The sequence below is a fragment of the Papaver somniferum genome, chromosome 5 (assembly GCF_003573695.1).
Source record: "Papaver somniferum cultivar HN1 chromosome 5, ASM357369v1, whole genome shotgun sequence".
In the NCBI taxonomy this organism is placed as follows: Eukaryota; Viridiplantae; Streptophyta; class Magnoliopsida; order Ranunculales; family Papaveraceae; genus Papaver; species Papaver somniferum.
In genome coordinates this window covers 208,209,620-208,224,368 of record NC_039362.1, presented here as the reverse complement: position 1 = coordinate 208,224,368, position 14,749 = coordinate 208,209,620, and the positions used below count along the sequence as shown (strand labels likewise).

The window sequence follows — 14,749 nt, the reverse complement described above, 5'->3', positions numbered from 1 at the left end:
CAAACATCATATAAATGCTCTAATAACTACTAAGGATAACAACACCTGGATGCTCACTGGCTATTATGGTAGTCCTTACACCACCTCTGATAAAATTAAATTATGGAAAATGATTGAAAAGACTGCTATGAGTCACAATATACCTTGGATTATGGGGAATTTCAACTTTGTCTTGCATGATCATGAAAAATATAGTAATCATCCCGTAGACCACTCTGAAGCTGAGATTTTTAACAGCAAAATCGATGATCTATCGACATACTACATGTCCTTTCACTTGGACAAATAGAAGAAATGGAAATTCCCTAACTGAACAGAGATTAGATAGAGGTTTGGTTAATTTTAAGTGGCTTACTTTACATCCCAATAGTACTATATCCAATTTACTAGACATTGGTTCTGATCACAACCCTATCCTTCTTAACACTAATCCCAACTTGAAGCATGGTTTCATTCCCTTCAAATTTTTGGGTCCTTGGTTGGATCATAAAGATGCAAAGCCATCATTGCTGAATGCTGGAGCCAGCAACACTCAGAGTCCCATGCTTTTATAATATCTATAAATCTAAAGGAGATCAAGCTCAAGTTGAAGATCTGAAAAAAGGAAGTCTATGGCAATATTAAAAACAATTTGGAAAATAGCAGGGCTAAGCTTGAATGGATCAACAATAACTTTTTTTTGATAACACTAGAGGTCATGTTATCAGTGAGGCAAATGATAACATCAAACATTTGTACAACATTCAAGAAAGTTTCTGGAAGACTAATATTAGTATGTGATCATCGATTATCAAAGCTATTAGCTTGAAATTAACTGACCAACTTAATTATATATTAGCTAGGTCAACATTTAATATATACTATAGTATATATACTCATCAAAGTCTTTAGTAAATACTAAATAGTATAGTAATCAAAGCCAGATAGCTCCTGCTTGCTTTAGCAATGGAACGAGAGAGCAACTGAGATGAAGAGTCATAACTTCACTAACTCCACCAACTAGCTTACCACCAATAAATATGGAAGGTACCGACGGATTACATCCTAGACTTATAAGCGCTTTCTCGATTTCTTTTCCTGCTCCGGGTTCTTCGTCGAGTTCATGAACTGTTGGGTTTACACCAAGATCATAGAAAAGGGTCTTGATAGTGTGACTCATACAACATGTACTCTTGATAAAGATAACTATAGCTCTTTGTGATGCTAATCTTGTTACTCTCTCCATTAGGTTGTTTCGAAATGTATGATATGAAGCGTCTCGTAATTGAAGCTTGTTATATGAAGTTTGATTTGAATGTAACTGTAGTACAAGAAGCTTGGAAGTGTTTCAGATGATCGATGGTGAGAATGAAGTTTGAATGTTGGGTTATTTATAGATGACAAAGTAGCTGACCAAAAGCTGAGGTACATGCTGGGTGCTGCATTGTTGTGAAGAACAACTACAAGTGTGTGCTTACGTGTGTGTGTTTCTATGAGAAGGCCGGTGAACTGAAAAATATTCTTTTAGACATTTGGGATGGAATTTAGCCCCCAAATTAATAGTGTGGTCATGTCATTCGTTTGATAAAGATTTACCTACCGTACCAGCAAATGCTGGAGGAACTGAAGATAATATCTAATAAGTTAATTTTTATGCCCCTAATAAACTTTATTGATGACTTTTGATTTTATTTTCAGAATATTGATACAGTAGTTACTACGTGTACTTGATAGTTGATACAGCATCGTCGACATCTAGATTTTTATGCCCCAAATAATCTACAGTAATGTGCCTCTCTATAGATCTGTGCACAAACATTGTTAATCTGTTTCATATGCAGAGGGAAAGAAATCGCAGAGTTTTTGAAGAAAACTACACCTACAAGCTAGATGAGGAATTATGCAGTGATGCAAAAACACTAGTTCTCACTTGGGCAGCGGCTTTTGGTAACAAGGTTCATGTAAACTTTACTTACACTGTACAAAACTGGAACATTGTATTTACTTAATTGTTTTTTCTTACTACCACTGGTAGTATCCTGTGCATTCTTCTTTTCTCAATAAAATCTTCTCTTCCTATTAAAAAAAAAGAAAAAATCCGTTTCATATGCATGGTTAGCAAGCTTAAGTTATTTTTTGGGGATAATAATTCGCTTTGTGAATAGGAACTAAAGGATAACTGAGTACATACAGTTTTCTTTCTCCCTAGATAGTGGATGACGCCAACTCTCTCTAGATTTGTCTGTCTCCCTTTACCTTTGGATCTTGTTTTTGTTCTGTACGTACTGCTCTAATGCTTTATGTTGTGCTATTGTAGGACTGAAGTGTGTATCTTTATCTGAGTTGGAGAAGAAAAAAGGGTTTGAGTTTATCCAATTCGATCCGGCCGGCCTTGAATATATGCATGATGCACGCACCCTTATTTATTTTGCTCTATTTCCAAAACATGCTAGCTAGGTTCGTACGTCATATTCCATTCTATTGATCAATCTGCTCTTACACCAACGTTTAGAGATGATTATTACATCATATACATGAACCAAATGAGATCAAAAGATAGCATATTATGGCCGTACATGCTTAAAATGATTTATGAACAACACTAAATGGCAACACCCATATATCAAAACTGCATTATCGATCACATGATTTTGAAACAATGTACGTGGTATATAACTGTATATCAGTGAAGTTGGGGAAAGAAAATAGGTAACTTTTGGTGAGAAAGGTCTCGAACTTTCGTTCTCATTGATATCCTCAGCAGTTGATCATATGGAATCTTATGAGCAAGGCAACTAGGGTCCTTTATATTTTCTTTCTTTGAGGATATGTACCATGCGAACAAGATTTTTTTTCTATTGACGCCAAATGTGATTAGCTTTCCAAGACATCCACGTAGAGTTGCTAGCCAAAGAAAAAAAGAGATGAGAATGAGCAGAAGAAAAGTAGTAAGAAAAGTAAACGACCCAAACAAAAGTGAAGGGTCGGATTTTCAATGGGTTTCTTGTTACTCTTTTTAGGAGGAGCTCGAAAGTATCATGATCATACCTCGTGACTCGTGTCATGTAGATTCGCTAATAAATGTTTGTTACTTATGATATTCCCTGGCTATTCGTACTATCTTATGATCTCTTAGGAAGGACGACGATATCTACTACTATCTTGTTTCTTTTGAATAGTTCAATTTTTCGACTGTGATCTCTTATGTCTCTGGTTGTTCTTTCAAACCTTTTTTTCCGCTTATAGCACATGTAATCTTTTTTTTTTTGATCGGTCAAAGAAAAATTTATCAAAACGAGAGGTATTTAAGAAGGGTATCTCAACCCAATGATTACAAACGGGAACAAAAAAGAAAAGGAAAGAGGAGAGGAATTCGACGACCCAAGACAACAACAAACAAGCTCACAAAGACCCAAATAAAGAATCCCTTAATGTTATCACCATATTCGTCGTTAGACTTAATATCCCTATGTTTGATTAGGCCCAAAATGCTTGTAGTTTAACGTTTTTAACGAGGCCAACCAAAAAGTTATTCCATATTTGACTAAGTCTTTCGTCACCCAAATTAAGCTTCCAAGACTTTACATTTATGGTGACACTAGAATTATAAGTGAAAAGACGAGGGTACCCAAATACACCACAATCTTTAATTTATCCACCTATAAGTCCTCTTACTGAAAGTGATTGTCTATGGACAAAGTCGAGACAATACTACAAATCGGTATTCACACTTTGTGTGATTGTCCATGAATACGAGATCGAAACAATACGACAACCAAAGTGTGATTACTTGATGATAGGTTCGGACTTAACCAAACTTTGTAGGATCACTATAAAGTAAAGCGGAGTTAATGTTTGTGTATTTTACTTCTAATTATAATAAACAATTATAATTACGGAAATAGAAAAGTAAAAGACACAACAAGATTTTGTTAACAAGGAAACAACAAATGCAGAAAAACCCCAGGACCTAGTCCAGTATTGAATATTCTAAGATTAATACGCTATACAAAATCTAAACCAACTTCGTATAGTTGAGACCAAGCAACTACACCTAGTTCACTTAGTTTCCTCAGTATCCCTTCGCTTCCGAATTCGATGAGTGCACGAACAATTCCTTTGGGTCGTATTCCAAGCAGTAAAGGAACAAAAAATCTGTTTGATAACAACTCTATTGATTCTTTAAGATAAGATATCTCAAGTTATATGCAAAGTCTCTTCCGTTTAAGCTAATAAACTCCTTTTCCTAGTTAGATCAATCCAATCTCTATTACCGAAGTAATAAGATTCGAATTTCTAACAATCAAAATAGATTTTTAAGAGAACTATTAGGCGTTACCGATCTCAGGGAACTATCAATCGAATAAATCCGATTCTAGTTGTATCTCATCCGATCAAGGTTTATGCAACACAAAGATATAAGAAACCAATAAGAAATCTTCTTCGTCTTCAAATATTCTTTAATCTTCAATTAAAACCTGCACAACACCACTTGAATCCCTTGTGATCAATCATGCACATAACAGAGTCTGTTAACAATGGATTATCAGAAGATATCTTTAGATCTACAAACAGTTCTAAAGATCCCGTCAATACTTCGATCTAGTTTGAGTGAATCTTATATCAGAAGAGAATATTTTGAAGAATAAACAAACTAGGTGCAATCAAAGTTTCAACAACCGTTAGTCAATCAAATCAATCGAAAACTAATAACACTGCAATTATCTAGTTTCCCACCGACGACACAGAAGTTTTTAAACGAGTGGTAATAAGAGATTTCACCTAATTAAGGCACTTTCCTCTCCGAATATACGACTCCACCAGAAACAACAAAAATATGAAGTTTACCTGGCTCTTAGGGTAGTTTGCTATAAATGCAAACTTAGGTATTTATAGACCAAGGATGTTTGGACACCAAGGAATTTCCAAAACCGAAAATATTCTCAAGATATGCAATGAATGGCAAGATTCTCTCAATATAAAATCTACAATTAGTAAATGCACATAATTAATTTTTATTCTGTAGAGATATGCACTTAACCGCTACAGACACTAGCCTTGGCCAGGAGGAATTTGATCATATGTCTGCTCAAGCTTAACCTGACGGTTATATAGAAGTTTCTCCTAGTGCCAATTAAAATTTCGAGTGTAGTTGATTGCCTCTCTTGCATTTGGAAATGCTATCCCATATGGCAGACTTGAAACTGGGTAATTTGGATTATACCAACTGAGAGTCCATTCCTCAAGAATTTATGGAGTCTCTTCAACAAAACCACCTTCACTGTAAAAAACTCGAGGCATCATCTATGTTTCAAGTTTGTCTTTGTTTGTGTATACGTTTGGGTTCTGGAGGATAATCTGCTACTGCAAAGATGTTGGAAATTGAAAAGGTTGAGCAAAGTTTCTTTCTGGCCAAATAATATAAAGATGGATGGTTACTCAAGAGATACTTACTTTTGGTTCAAAAGGATCAACTCCCCATGCAAGATCAACCTTTCATAGCCGGTTCATTGGAATGTGCAAGGCTTTTGGGCAAATTTCTCGTCAGTCTGAAAGATTGCTGGAATGGTGATGCGATATTTGGCAACAAAATGTTACACGCAGCAGTTTATGAACCATGTCAGACACGCATTCACTCCACACGAACCAACTACACGAATGATAAAGTCAACACCTATAAGTTCTTATATAAGCCCATCCCAATGAAATGCCAAAGCCCAATCATGAAAAATGATTAGGTAAGTCAGGTCCTAAGCTGCTTCCGGAGTTTAACGACATTCCAACCTGAAGTTAGCACACCTTACTACTGCAACCATGCCAACAGAGCCAAGGTAAGTCCCACACCACTATCTATCCATGACAAAATTGATGTTTTTAAATTAATTTAGTCTTTGCAGGTACGATCTTATGGATATGCTAGTAGTCAAGTGTGTAGTCATTATCCGAGTCAAATGTACCTATCCTAAACCATGCACTTACACTATCACTAACTGACTTGTCCACTTCAACTCTCTGAAAAGTATGCATCCTATTTTTCATCTTCTAAAATCTGATCGTACTCATCTCAATATTCCTAAACCCGAGTTGTATTTATCTCAGAGTAACCAATGAAAATAAAAAATTCAAATTAAATCTTATCACCACATTTACATATATTGGTACTTCTACATAAACTATATACCCAATACCAAACACCACCCATTTGTTCTTATAATCATCATGGCTTCCACTTAAAACTCCAAACCAAAAGAAAGCATTGACAAGCTTACAGAACAAATGAATAATACACTCAACATTACTGAATATCTTTACCCTAAGGTTTTCATCAATCCAGATAACATCCTACCAAAAAAAAATGTTAACTGAAAATGGACTTTTATTGGTAGATTTTGCAGCAAAATATCATATGGAACCAAAATTATATCTAGATTGATAAACTCAAACTGGGAACTACACAAATATGTTGATGTCAATCTTTGGAAAAGAAGAAGAAACTACTATTCTATAAAACTGGGAAGTATGAAAGATTACAAAGTTTTTAGATAGAGAGGAACAAGAGGCATCTTTGGAAAAATTATTGTACTCACTGAAGTTCCACCAGAAGGACCTGAATTCATTGATGAAGATAACTTCTACAAAGTCATGGCATGGGTTTTTGTCGAAGGAGTACCAAAGCATATCATTCCAGATATTAGTAATATACTAAGACCAGCTGGAATTTATCAAGAAGCAAAAAGACCTTATGAAAGAGATCATGACGAGAATAACATTGAAGTTCTTCTAACCTTGGATGTAACTAGAGCCTTGAAATAAGGAGTTGATGCTTATGAAGATACAATTACCTCTCACTGTCTTGAATTAGCTTATGCTCTACCTGGTATTCAATTATGCAAAGTTTGTAGAATCTTAAACCATCCTGGTCCTCTATGTGAATCTATTCAAGCTAATGACACCACCACTACACCTATATCACAGAGAAATCCATCAACACCAACTCATATCCAAAGCCAAGCCCCGAGCACTTCACCTCCAACACCCATCATACCTAGGAAAAGAGGGTACACTGAAAAGATGCAGCAAAAGAATTTGCTATCAAAATGAAAATTTCTCAAAGGAACCTCATCATGTAAAACAATAGTTCTGTTTTGGTTGAAAGGAATGACTTCCTAGCCTTTAAAAATGGTTCTTCTCAGGCTAAAACCCTCACCAGTGATCCTACTTCCTCCGAAATCATGAAAAAAAAGGGAGAAAAATCAAACATTGGAAACAAACAAAAATAAAATACTACCAGAAAAAAATGAATCAATATCAGAGATGTTGCTAGACTTCATAACCACTCTCTATATTTTGATATTCCTGGAGCTGATATCTTTCCCAAAATCTCTCACAATGTTCCAAATCATTTGGATGACTTACCTACCCTTTCTGAAATCCAAGCCACCAAAAAAGCTAATCTCAGAATTCATAACAAACTTCTTTGGGAAAAAAGAAAATTGGAAAAACAACCATCTTTAAGAAATGGGCACTTCAATCAACCAATACCCGAGACTAAGAGAAAAGACAAGACTTTAGAAAGCATGGAATGCACCCCCTCCCACACCATAAATATTAAAGACTATCCACCAGTATTTGACTACTCTAATGATGATGGATAGGAGGATCACAAATATAATGACTACATCCTGAACGCTAGCAACCTTGAGGTAACCAATCCTTTCAGGAGAGCTGAGGTATGCAACTCTACTATCTATACTATATGCACTAAATATTATGTAAGAATTCACATATTTAAGAATTCCAGCACCTTTTATAGTCTTGCCACTTTAGATATTATGTATATGGGATATATAATCCCCATATTCTCATATCCTAGAATCTCTTATTTCTGACAATTTTTTACAGTAATGACATGGAACTGTCAAGGAATAGGAAAAGCTAACACTAGTAGATACCTTGATGACATGCTAAACAAAATAAATCCTGACATTTTTTCCTAGCTGAAACTAAACATAAATCCAAGAATCTCAAGCCTATCCTAGAAAAAATAGGTGTAACTAACTTTTGGTTTGTTGAACCACATGGAACCATAGGCACTGCTGGTGGGCTTGCTTTAGCTTGGAAAACTAATATAAAACTAGAAATATAAGATTTTTCCAAACATCATATAAATGCTCTAATAACTACTCAGGATAACAACACTTGGATGCTCACTGGCTATTATGGTAGTCCTTACACCACCTCTGATAAAATTAAATTATGTAAAATGATTGAAAAGAATGCTACGAGTCACAATATACCTTGGATTATGGGGAATTTCAACTTTGTCTTGCATGATCATGAAAAATATAGTAATCATCCCGTAGACCACTCTGAAGCTGAGATTTTTAACAGGAAAATCGATGATCTATCGACATACTACATGTCCTTTCACTTGGACAAATAGAAGAACTAGAAATGCCCTAACTGAACAGAGATTAGATAGAGGTTTGGTTAATTTTAAGTGGCTTACTTTACATCCCAATAGTACTATATCCAATTTACTAGACATTGGTTCTGATCACAACCCTATCCTTCTTAACACTAATCCCAACTTGAAGCATGGTTTCATTCCCTTCAAATTTTTGGGTCCTTGGTTGGATCATAAAGATGCAAAGCCATCATTGCTGAATGCTGGAGCCAGCAACACTCAGAGTCCCATGCTTTTATAATATCTATAAATCTAAAGGAGATCAAGCTCAAGTTGAAGATCTGAAAAAAGGAAGTCTATGGCAATATTAAAAACAATTTGGAAAATAGCAGGGCTAAGCTTGAATGGATCAACAATAACTTTTTTTTGATAACACTAGAGGTCATGTTATCAGTGAGGCAAATGATAACATCAAACATTTGTACAACATTCAAGAAAGTTTCTGGAAGACTAATATTAGTATGTGATCATCGATTATCAAAGCTATTAGCTTGAAATTAACTGACCAACTTAATTATATATTAGCTAGGTCAACATTTAATATATACTATAGTATATATACTCATCAAAGTCTTTAGTAAATACTAAATAGTATAGTAATCAAAGCCAGATAGCTCCTGCTTGCTTTAGCAATGGAACGAGAGAGCAACTGAGATGAAGAGTCATAACTTCACTAACTCCACCAACTAGCTTACCACCAATAAATATGGAAGGTACCGACGGATTACATCCTAGACTTATAAGCGCTTTCTCGATTTCTTTTCCTGCTCCGGGTTCTTCGTCGAGTTCATGAACTGTTGGGTTTACACCAAGATCATAGAAAAGGGTCTTGATAGTGTGACTCATACAACATGTACTCTTGATAAAGATAACTATAGCTCTTTGTGATGCTAATCTTGTTACTCTCTCCATTAGGTTGTTTCGAAATGTATGATATGAAGCGTCTCGTAATTGAAGCTTGTTATATGAAGTTTGATTTGAATGTAACTGTAGTACAAGAAGCTTGGAAGTGTTTCAGATGATCGATGGTGAGAATGAAGTTTGAATGTTGGGTTATTTATAGATGACAAAGTAGCTGACCAAAAGCTGAGGTACATGCTGGGTGCTGCATTGTTGTGAAGAACAACTACAAGTGTGTGCTTACGTGTGTGTGTTTCTATGAGAAGGCCGGTGAACTGAAAAATATTCTTTTAGACATTTGGGATGGAATTTAGCCCCCAAATTAATAGTGTGGTCATGTCATTCGTTTGATAAAGATTTACCTACCGTACCAGCAAATGCTGGAGGAACTGAAGATAATATCTAATAAGTTAATTTTTATGCCCCTAATAAACTTTATTGATGACTTTTGATTTTATTTTCAGAATATTGATACAGTAGTTACTACGTGTACTTGATAGTTGATACAGCATCGTCGACATCTAGATTTTTATGCCCCAAATAATCTACAGTAATGTGCCTCTCTATAGATCTGTGCACAAACATTGTTAATCTGTTTCATATGCAGAGGGAAAGAAATCGCAGAGTTTTTGAAGAAAACTACACCTACAAGCTAGATGAGGAATTATGCAGTGATGCAAAAACACTAGTTCTCACTTGGGCAGCGGCTTTTGGTAACAAGGTTCATGTAAACTTTGCTTACACTGTACAAAACTGGAACATTGTATTTACTTAATTGTTTTTTCTTACTACCACGGGTAGTATCCTGTACATTCTTCTTTTCTCAATAAAATCTTCTCTTCCTATTAAAAAAAAAAGAAAAAATCCGTTTCATATGCATGGTTAGCAAGCTTAAGTTATTTTTTGGGGATAATAATTCGCTTTGTGAATAGGAACTAAAGGATAACTGAGTACATACAGTTTTCTTTCTCCCTAGATAGTGGATGACGCCAACTCTCTCTAGATTTGTCTGTCTCCCTTTACCTTTGGATCTTGTTTTTGTTCTGTACGTACTGCTCTAATGCTTTATGTTGTGCCATTGTAGGACTGAAGTGTGTATCTTTATCTGAGTTGGAGAAGAAAAAAGGGTTTGAGTTTATCCAATTCGATCCGGCCGGCCTTGAATATATGCATGATGCACGCACCCTTATTTATTTTGCTCTATTTCCAAAACATGCTAGCTAGGTTCGTACGTCATATTCCATTCTATTGATCAATCTGCTCTTACACCAACGTTTAGAGATGATTATTACATCATATACATGAACCAAATGAGATCAAAAGATAGCATATTATGGCCGTACATGCTTAAAATGATTTATGAACAACACTAAATGGCAACACCCATATATCAAAACTGCATTATCGATCACATGATTTTGAAACAATGTACGTGGTATATAACTGTATATCAGTGAAGTTGGGGAAAGAAAATAGGTAACTTTTGGTGAGAAAGGTCTCGAACTTTCGTTCTCATTGATATCCTCAGCAGTTGATCATATGGAATCTTATGAGGCAAGGCAACTGGGGTCCTTTATATTTTCTTTCTTTGAGGATATGTACCATGCGAACAAGATTTTTTTTCTATTGACGCCAAATGTGATTAGCTTTCCAAGACATCCACGTAGAGTTGCTAGCCAAAGAAAAAAAGAGATGAGAATGAGCAGAAGAAAAGTAGTAAGAAAAGTAAACGACCCAAACAAAAGTGAAGGGTCGGATTTTCAATGGGTTTCTTGTTTCTCTTTTTAGGAGGATCTCGAAAGTATCATGATCATACCTCGTGACTCGTGTCATGTAGATTCGCTAATAAATGTTTGTTACTTATGATATTCCCTGGCTATTCGTACTATCTTATGATCTCTTAGGAAGGACGACGATATCTACTACTATCTTGTTTCTTTTGAATAGTTCAATTTTTCGACTGTGATCTCTTATGTCTCTGGTTGTTCTTTCAAACCTTTTTTTTCGCTTATAGCACATGTAATCTTTTTCTTTTTTTATCGGTCAAAGAAAAATTTATCAAAACGAGAGGTATTTAAGAAGGGTATCTCAACCCAATGATTACAAACGGGAACAAAAAAGAAAAGGAAAGAGGAGAGGAATTCGACGACCCAAGACAACAACAAACAAGCTCACAAAGACCCAAATAAAGAATCCCTTAATGCTATCACCATATTCGTCGTTAGACTTAATATCCCTATGTTTGATTAGGCCCAAAATGCTTGTAGTTTAACGTTTTTAACGAGGCCAACCAAAAAGTTATTCCATATTTGACTAAGTCTTTCGTCACCCAAATTAAGCTTCCAAGACTTTACATTTATGGTGACACTAGAATTATAAGTGAAAAGACGAGGGTACCCAAATACACCACAATCTTTAATTTATCCACCTATAAGTCCTCTTACTGAAAGTGATTGTCTATGGACAAAGTCGAGACAATACTACAAATCGGTATTCACACTTTGTGTGATTGTCCATGAATACGAGATCGAAACAATACGACAACCAAAGTGTGATTACTTGATGATAGGTTCGGACTTAACCAAACTTTGTAGGATCACTATCAAGTAAAGTGGAGTTAATGTTTGTGTATTTTACTTCTAATTATAATAAACAATTATAATTACGGAAATAGAAAAGTAAAAGACACAGCAAGATTTTGTTAACAAGGAAACAACAAATGCAGAAAAACCCCAGGACCTAGTCCAGTATTGAATATTCTCAGATTAAGCCGCTATACAAAATCTAAACCAACTTCATATAGTTGAGACCAAGCAACTACCCCTAGTTCACTTAGTTTCCTCAGTATCCCTTCGCTTCCGAATTCGATGAGTGCACGAACAATTCCTTTGGGTCGTATTCCAAGCAGTAAAGGAACAACAAATCTGTTTGATAACAACTCTATTGATTCTTTAAGATAAGATATCTCAAGTCATATGCAAAGTCTCTTCCGTTTAAGCTAATAAACTCCTTTGCCTAGTTAGATCAATCCAATCTCTATTACCGAAGTAATAAGATTCGAATTTATAACAATCAAAATAGATTTTTAAGAGAACTATTAGGCGTTACCGATCTCAGGGAACTATCAATCGAATAAATCCGATTCTAGTTGTATCTCATCCGATCAAGGTTTATGCAACACAAAGATATGAGAAACCAATAAGAAATCTTCTTCGTCTTCAAATATTCTTTAATCTTCAATTAAAACCTGCACAACACCACTTGAATCCCTTGTGATCAATCATGCACATAACGGAGTCTGTTAACAATGAATTATCAGAAGATGTCTTTAGATCTACAAACAGTTCTAAAGATCCCGTCAATACTTCGATCTAGTTTGAGTGAATCTTATATCAGAAGAAAATATTTTGAAGAATAAACAAACTAGGTGCAATCAAAGTTTCAACAACCGTTAGTCAATCAAATCAATCGAAAACTAATAACACTGCAATTATCTAGTTTCCCACCGACGACACAGAAGTCTTTAAACGAGTGGTAATAAGAGATTTCACCTAATTAAGGAACTTTCCTCTCCGAATATACGGCTCCACCAGAAACAACAAAAATATGAAGTTTACCTGGCTCTTAGGATAGTTTGCTATAAATGCAAACTTAGGTATTTATAGACCAAGGATGTTTGGACACCAAGGAATTTCCAAAACCGAAAATATTCTCAAGATATGCAATGAATGGCAAGATTCTCTCAATATAAAATCTACAATTAGTAAATGCACATAATTAATTTTTATTCTGTAGAGATATGCATTTAACCGCTACAGACACTAGCCTTTGCCAGGAGGAATTTGATCATATGTCTGCTCAAGCTTAACCTGACGGTTATATAGAAGTTTCTCCTAGTGCCAATTAAAATTTCGAGTGTAGTTGATTGCCTCTCTTGCATTTGGAAATGCTATCCCATATGGCAGACTTGAAACTGGGTAATTTGGATTATACCAACTGAGAGTCCATTCCTCAAGAATTTATGGAGTCTCTTCAACAAAACCACCTTCACTGTAAAAAACTCGAGGCATCATCTATGTTTCAAGTTTGTCTTTGTTTATATATACGTTTGGGTTCTGGAGGATAATCTGCTACTGCAAAGATGTTGGAAATTGAAAAGGTTGAGCAAAGTTTCTTTCTGGCCAAATAATATAAAGATGGATGGTTACTCAAGAGATACTTACTTTTGGTTCAAAAGGATCAACTCCCCATGCAATATCAACCTTTCATAGCCGGTTCATTGGAATGTGCAAGGCTTTTGGGCAAATTTCTCGTCAGTCTGAAAGATTGATGGAATGGTGATGCGATATTTGGCAACAAAATGTTACACGCAGCAGTTTATGAACCATGTCAGACACGCATTCACTCCACACGAACCAACTACACGAATGATAAAGTCAACACCTATAAGTTCCTATATAAGCCCATCCCAATGAAATGCCAAAGCCCAATCATGAAAAATGATTAGGTAAGTCAGGTCCTAAGCTGCTTCCGGAGTTTAACGACATTCCAACCTGAAGTTAGCACACCTTACTACTGCAACCATGCCAACAGAGCCAAGGTAAGTCCCACACCACTATCTATCCATGACAAAATTGATGTTTTTAAATTAATTTAGTCTTTGCAGGTACGATCTTAAGGATATGCTAGTAGTCAAGTGTGTAGTCATTATCCGAGTCAAATGTACCTATCCTAAACCATGCACTTACACTATCACTAACTGACTTGTCCACTTCAACTCTCTGAAAAGTATGCATCCTATTTTTCATCTTCTAAAATCTGATCGTACTCATCTCAAGATTCCTAAACCCGAGTTGTATTTCTCTCAGAGTAACCAATGAAAATAAAAAATTCAAATTAAATCTTATCACCACATTTACATATATTGGTACTTCTACATAAACTATATACCCAATACCAAACACCACCCATTTGTTCTTATAATCATCATGGCTTCCACTTAAAACTCCAAACCAGAAGAAAGCATTGACAAGCTTATAGAACAAATGAATAATACACTCAACATTACTGAATATCTTTACCCTAAGGTTTTCATCAATCCAGATAACATCCTACCAAAAAAAAATGTTAACTGAAAATGGACTTTTATTGGTAGATTTTGCAGCAAAATATCATATGGAACCAAAATTATATCCAGATTGATAAACTCAAACTGGGAACTACACAAATATGTTGATGTCAATCTTTGGAAAAGAAGAAGAAACTACTATTCTATAAAACTGGGAAGTATGAAAGATTACAAAGTTTTTAGATAGAGAGGAACAAGAGGGATCTTTGGAAAAATTATTGTACTCACTGAAGTTCCACCAGAAGGACCTGAATTCATTGATGAAGATAACTTCT

At 35.3% G+C, this 14,749-nt stretch overlaps 1 protein-coding gene across 1 annotated transcript; it reads right to left on the bottom strand.

Moving 5' to 3' along the window:
- Positions 1-9,046: 9,046 nt before the first annotated feature.
- LOC113278514 (monothiol glutaredoxin-S3-like) lies at positions 9,047-9,358 on the bottom strand. Its single transcript, XM_026527337.1, has one exon. The coding sequence runs from the start codon at positions 9,356-9,358 to the stop codon at positions 9,047-9,049; it is 312 nt and encodes a 103-aa protein (XP_026383122.1).
- Positions 9,359-14,749: the final 5,391 nt, after the last annotated feature.

Coding starts and splice junctions, on each gene's coding strand:
- LOC113278514 (XM_026527337.1), bottom strand. CDS start 9,358: ATGGAGAGAGTAACAAGATTAGCATCACAAAGAGCTATAGTTATCTTT.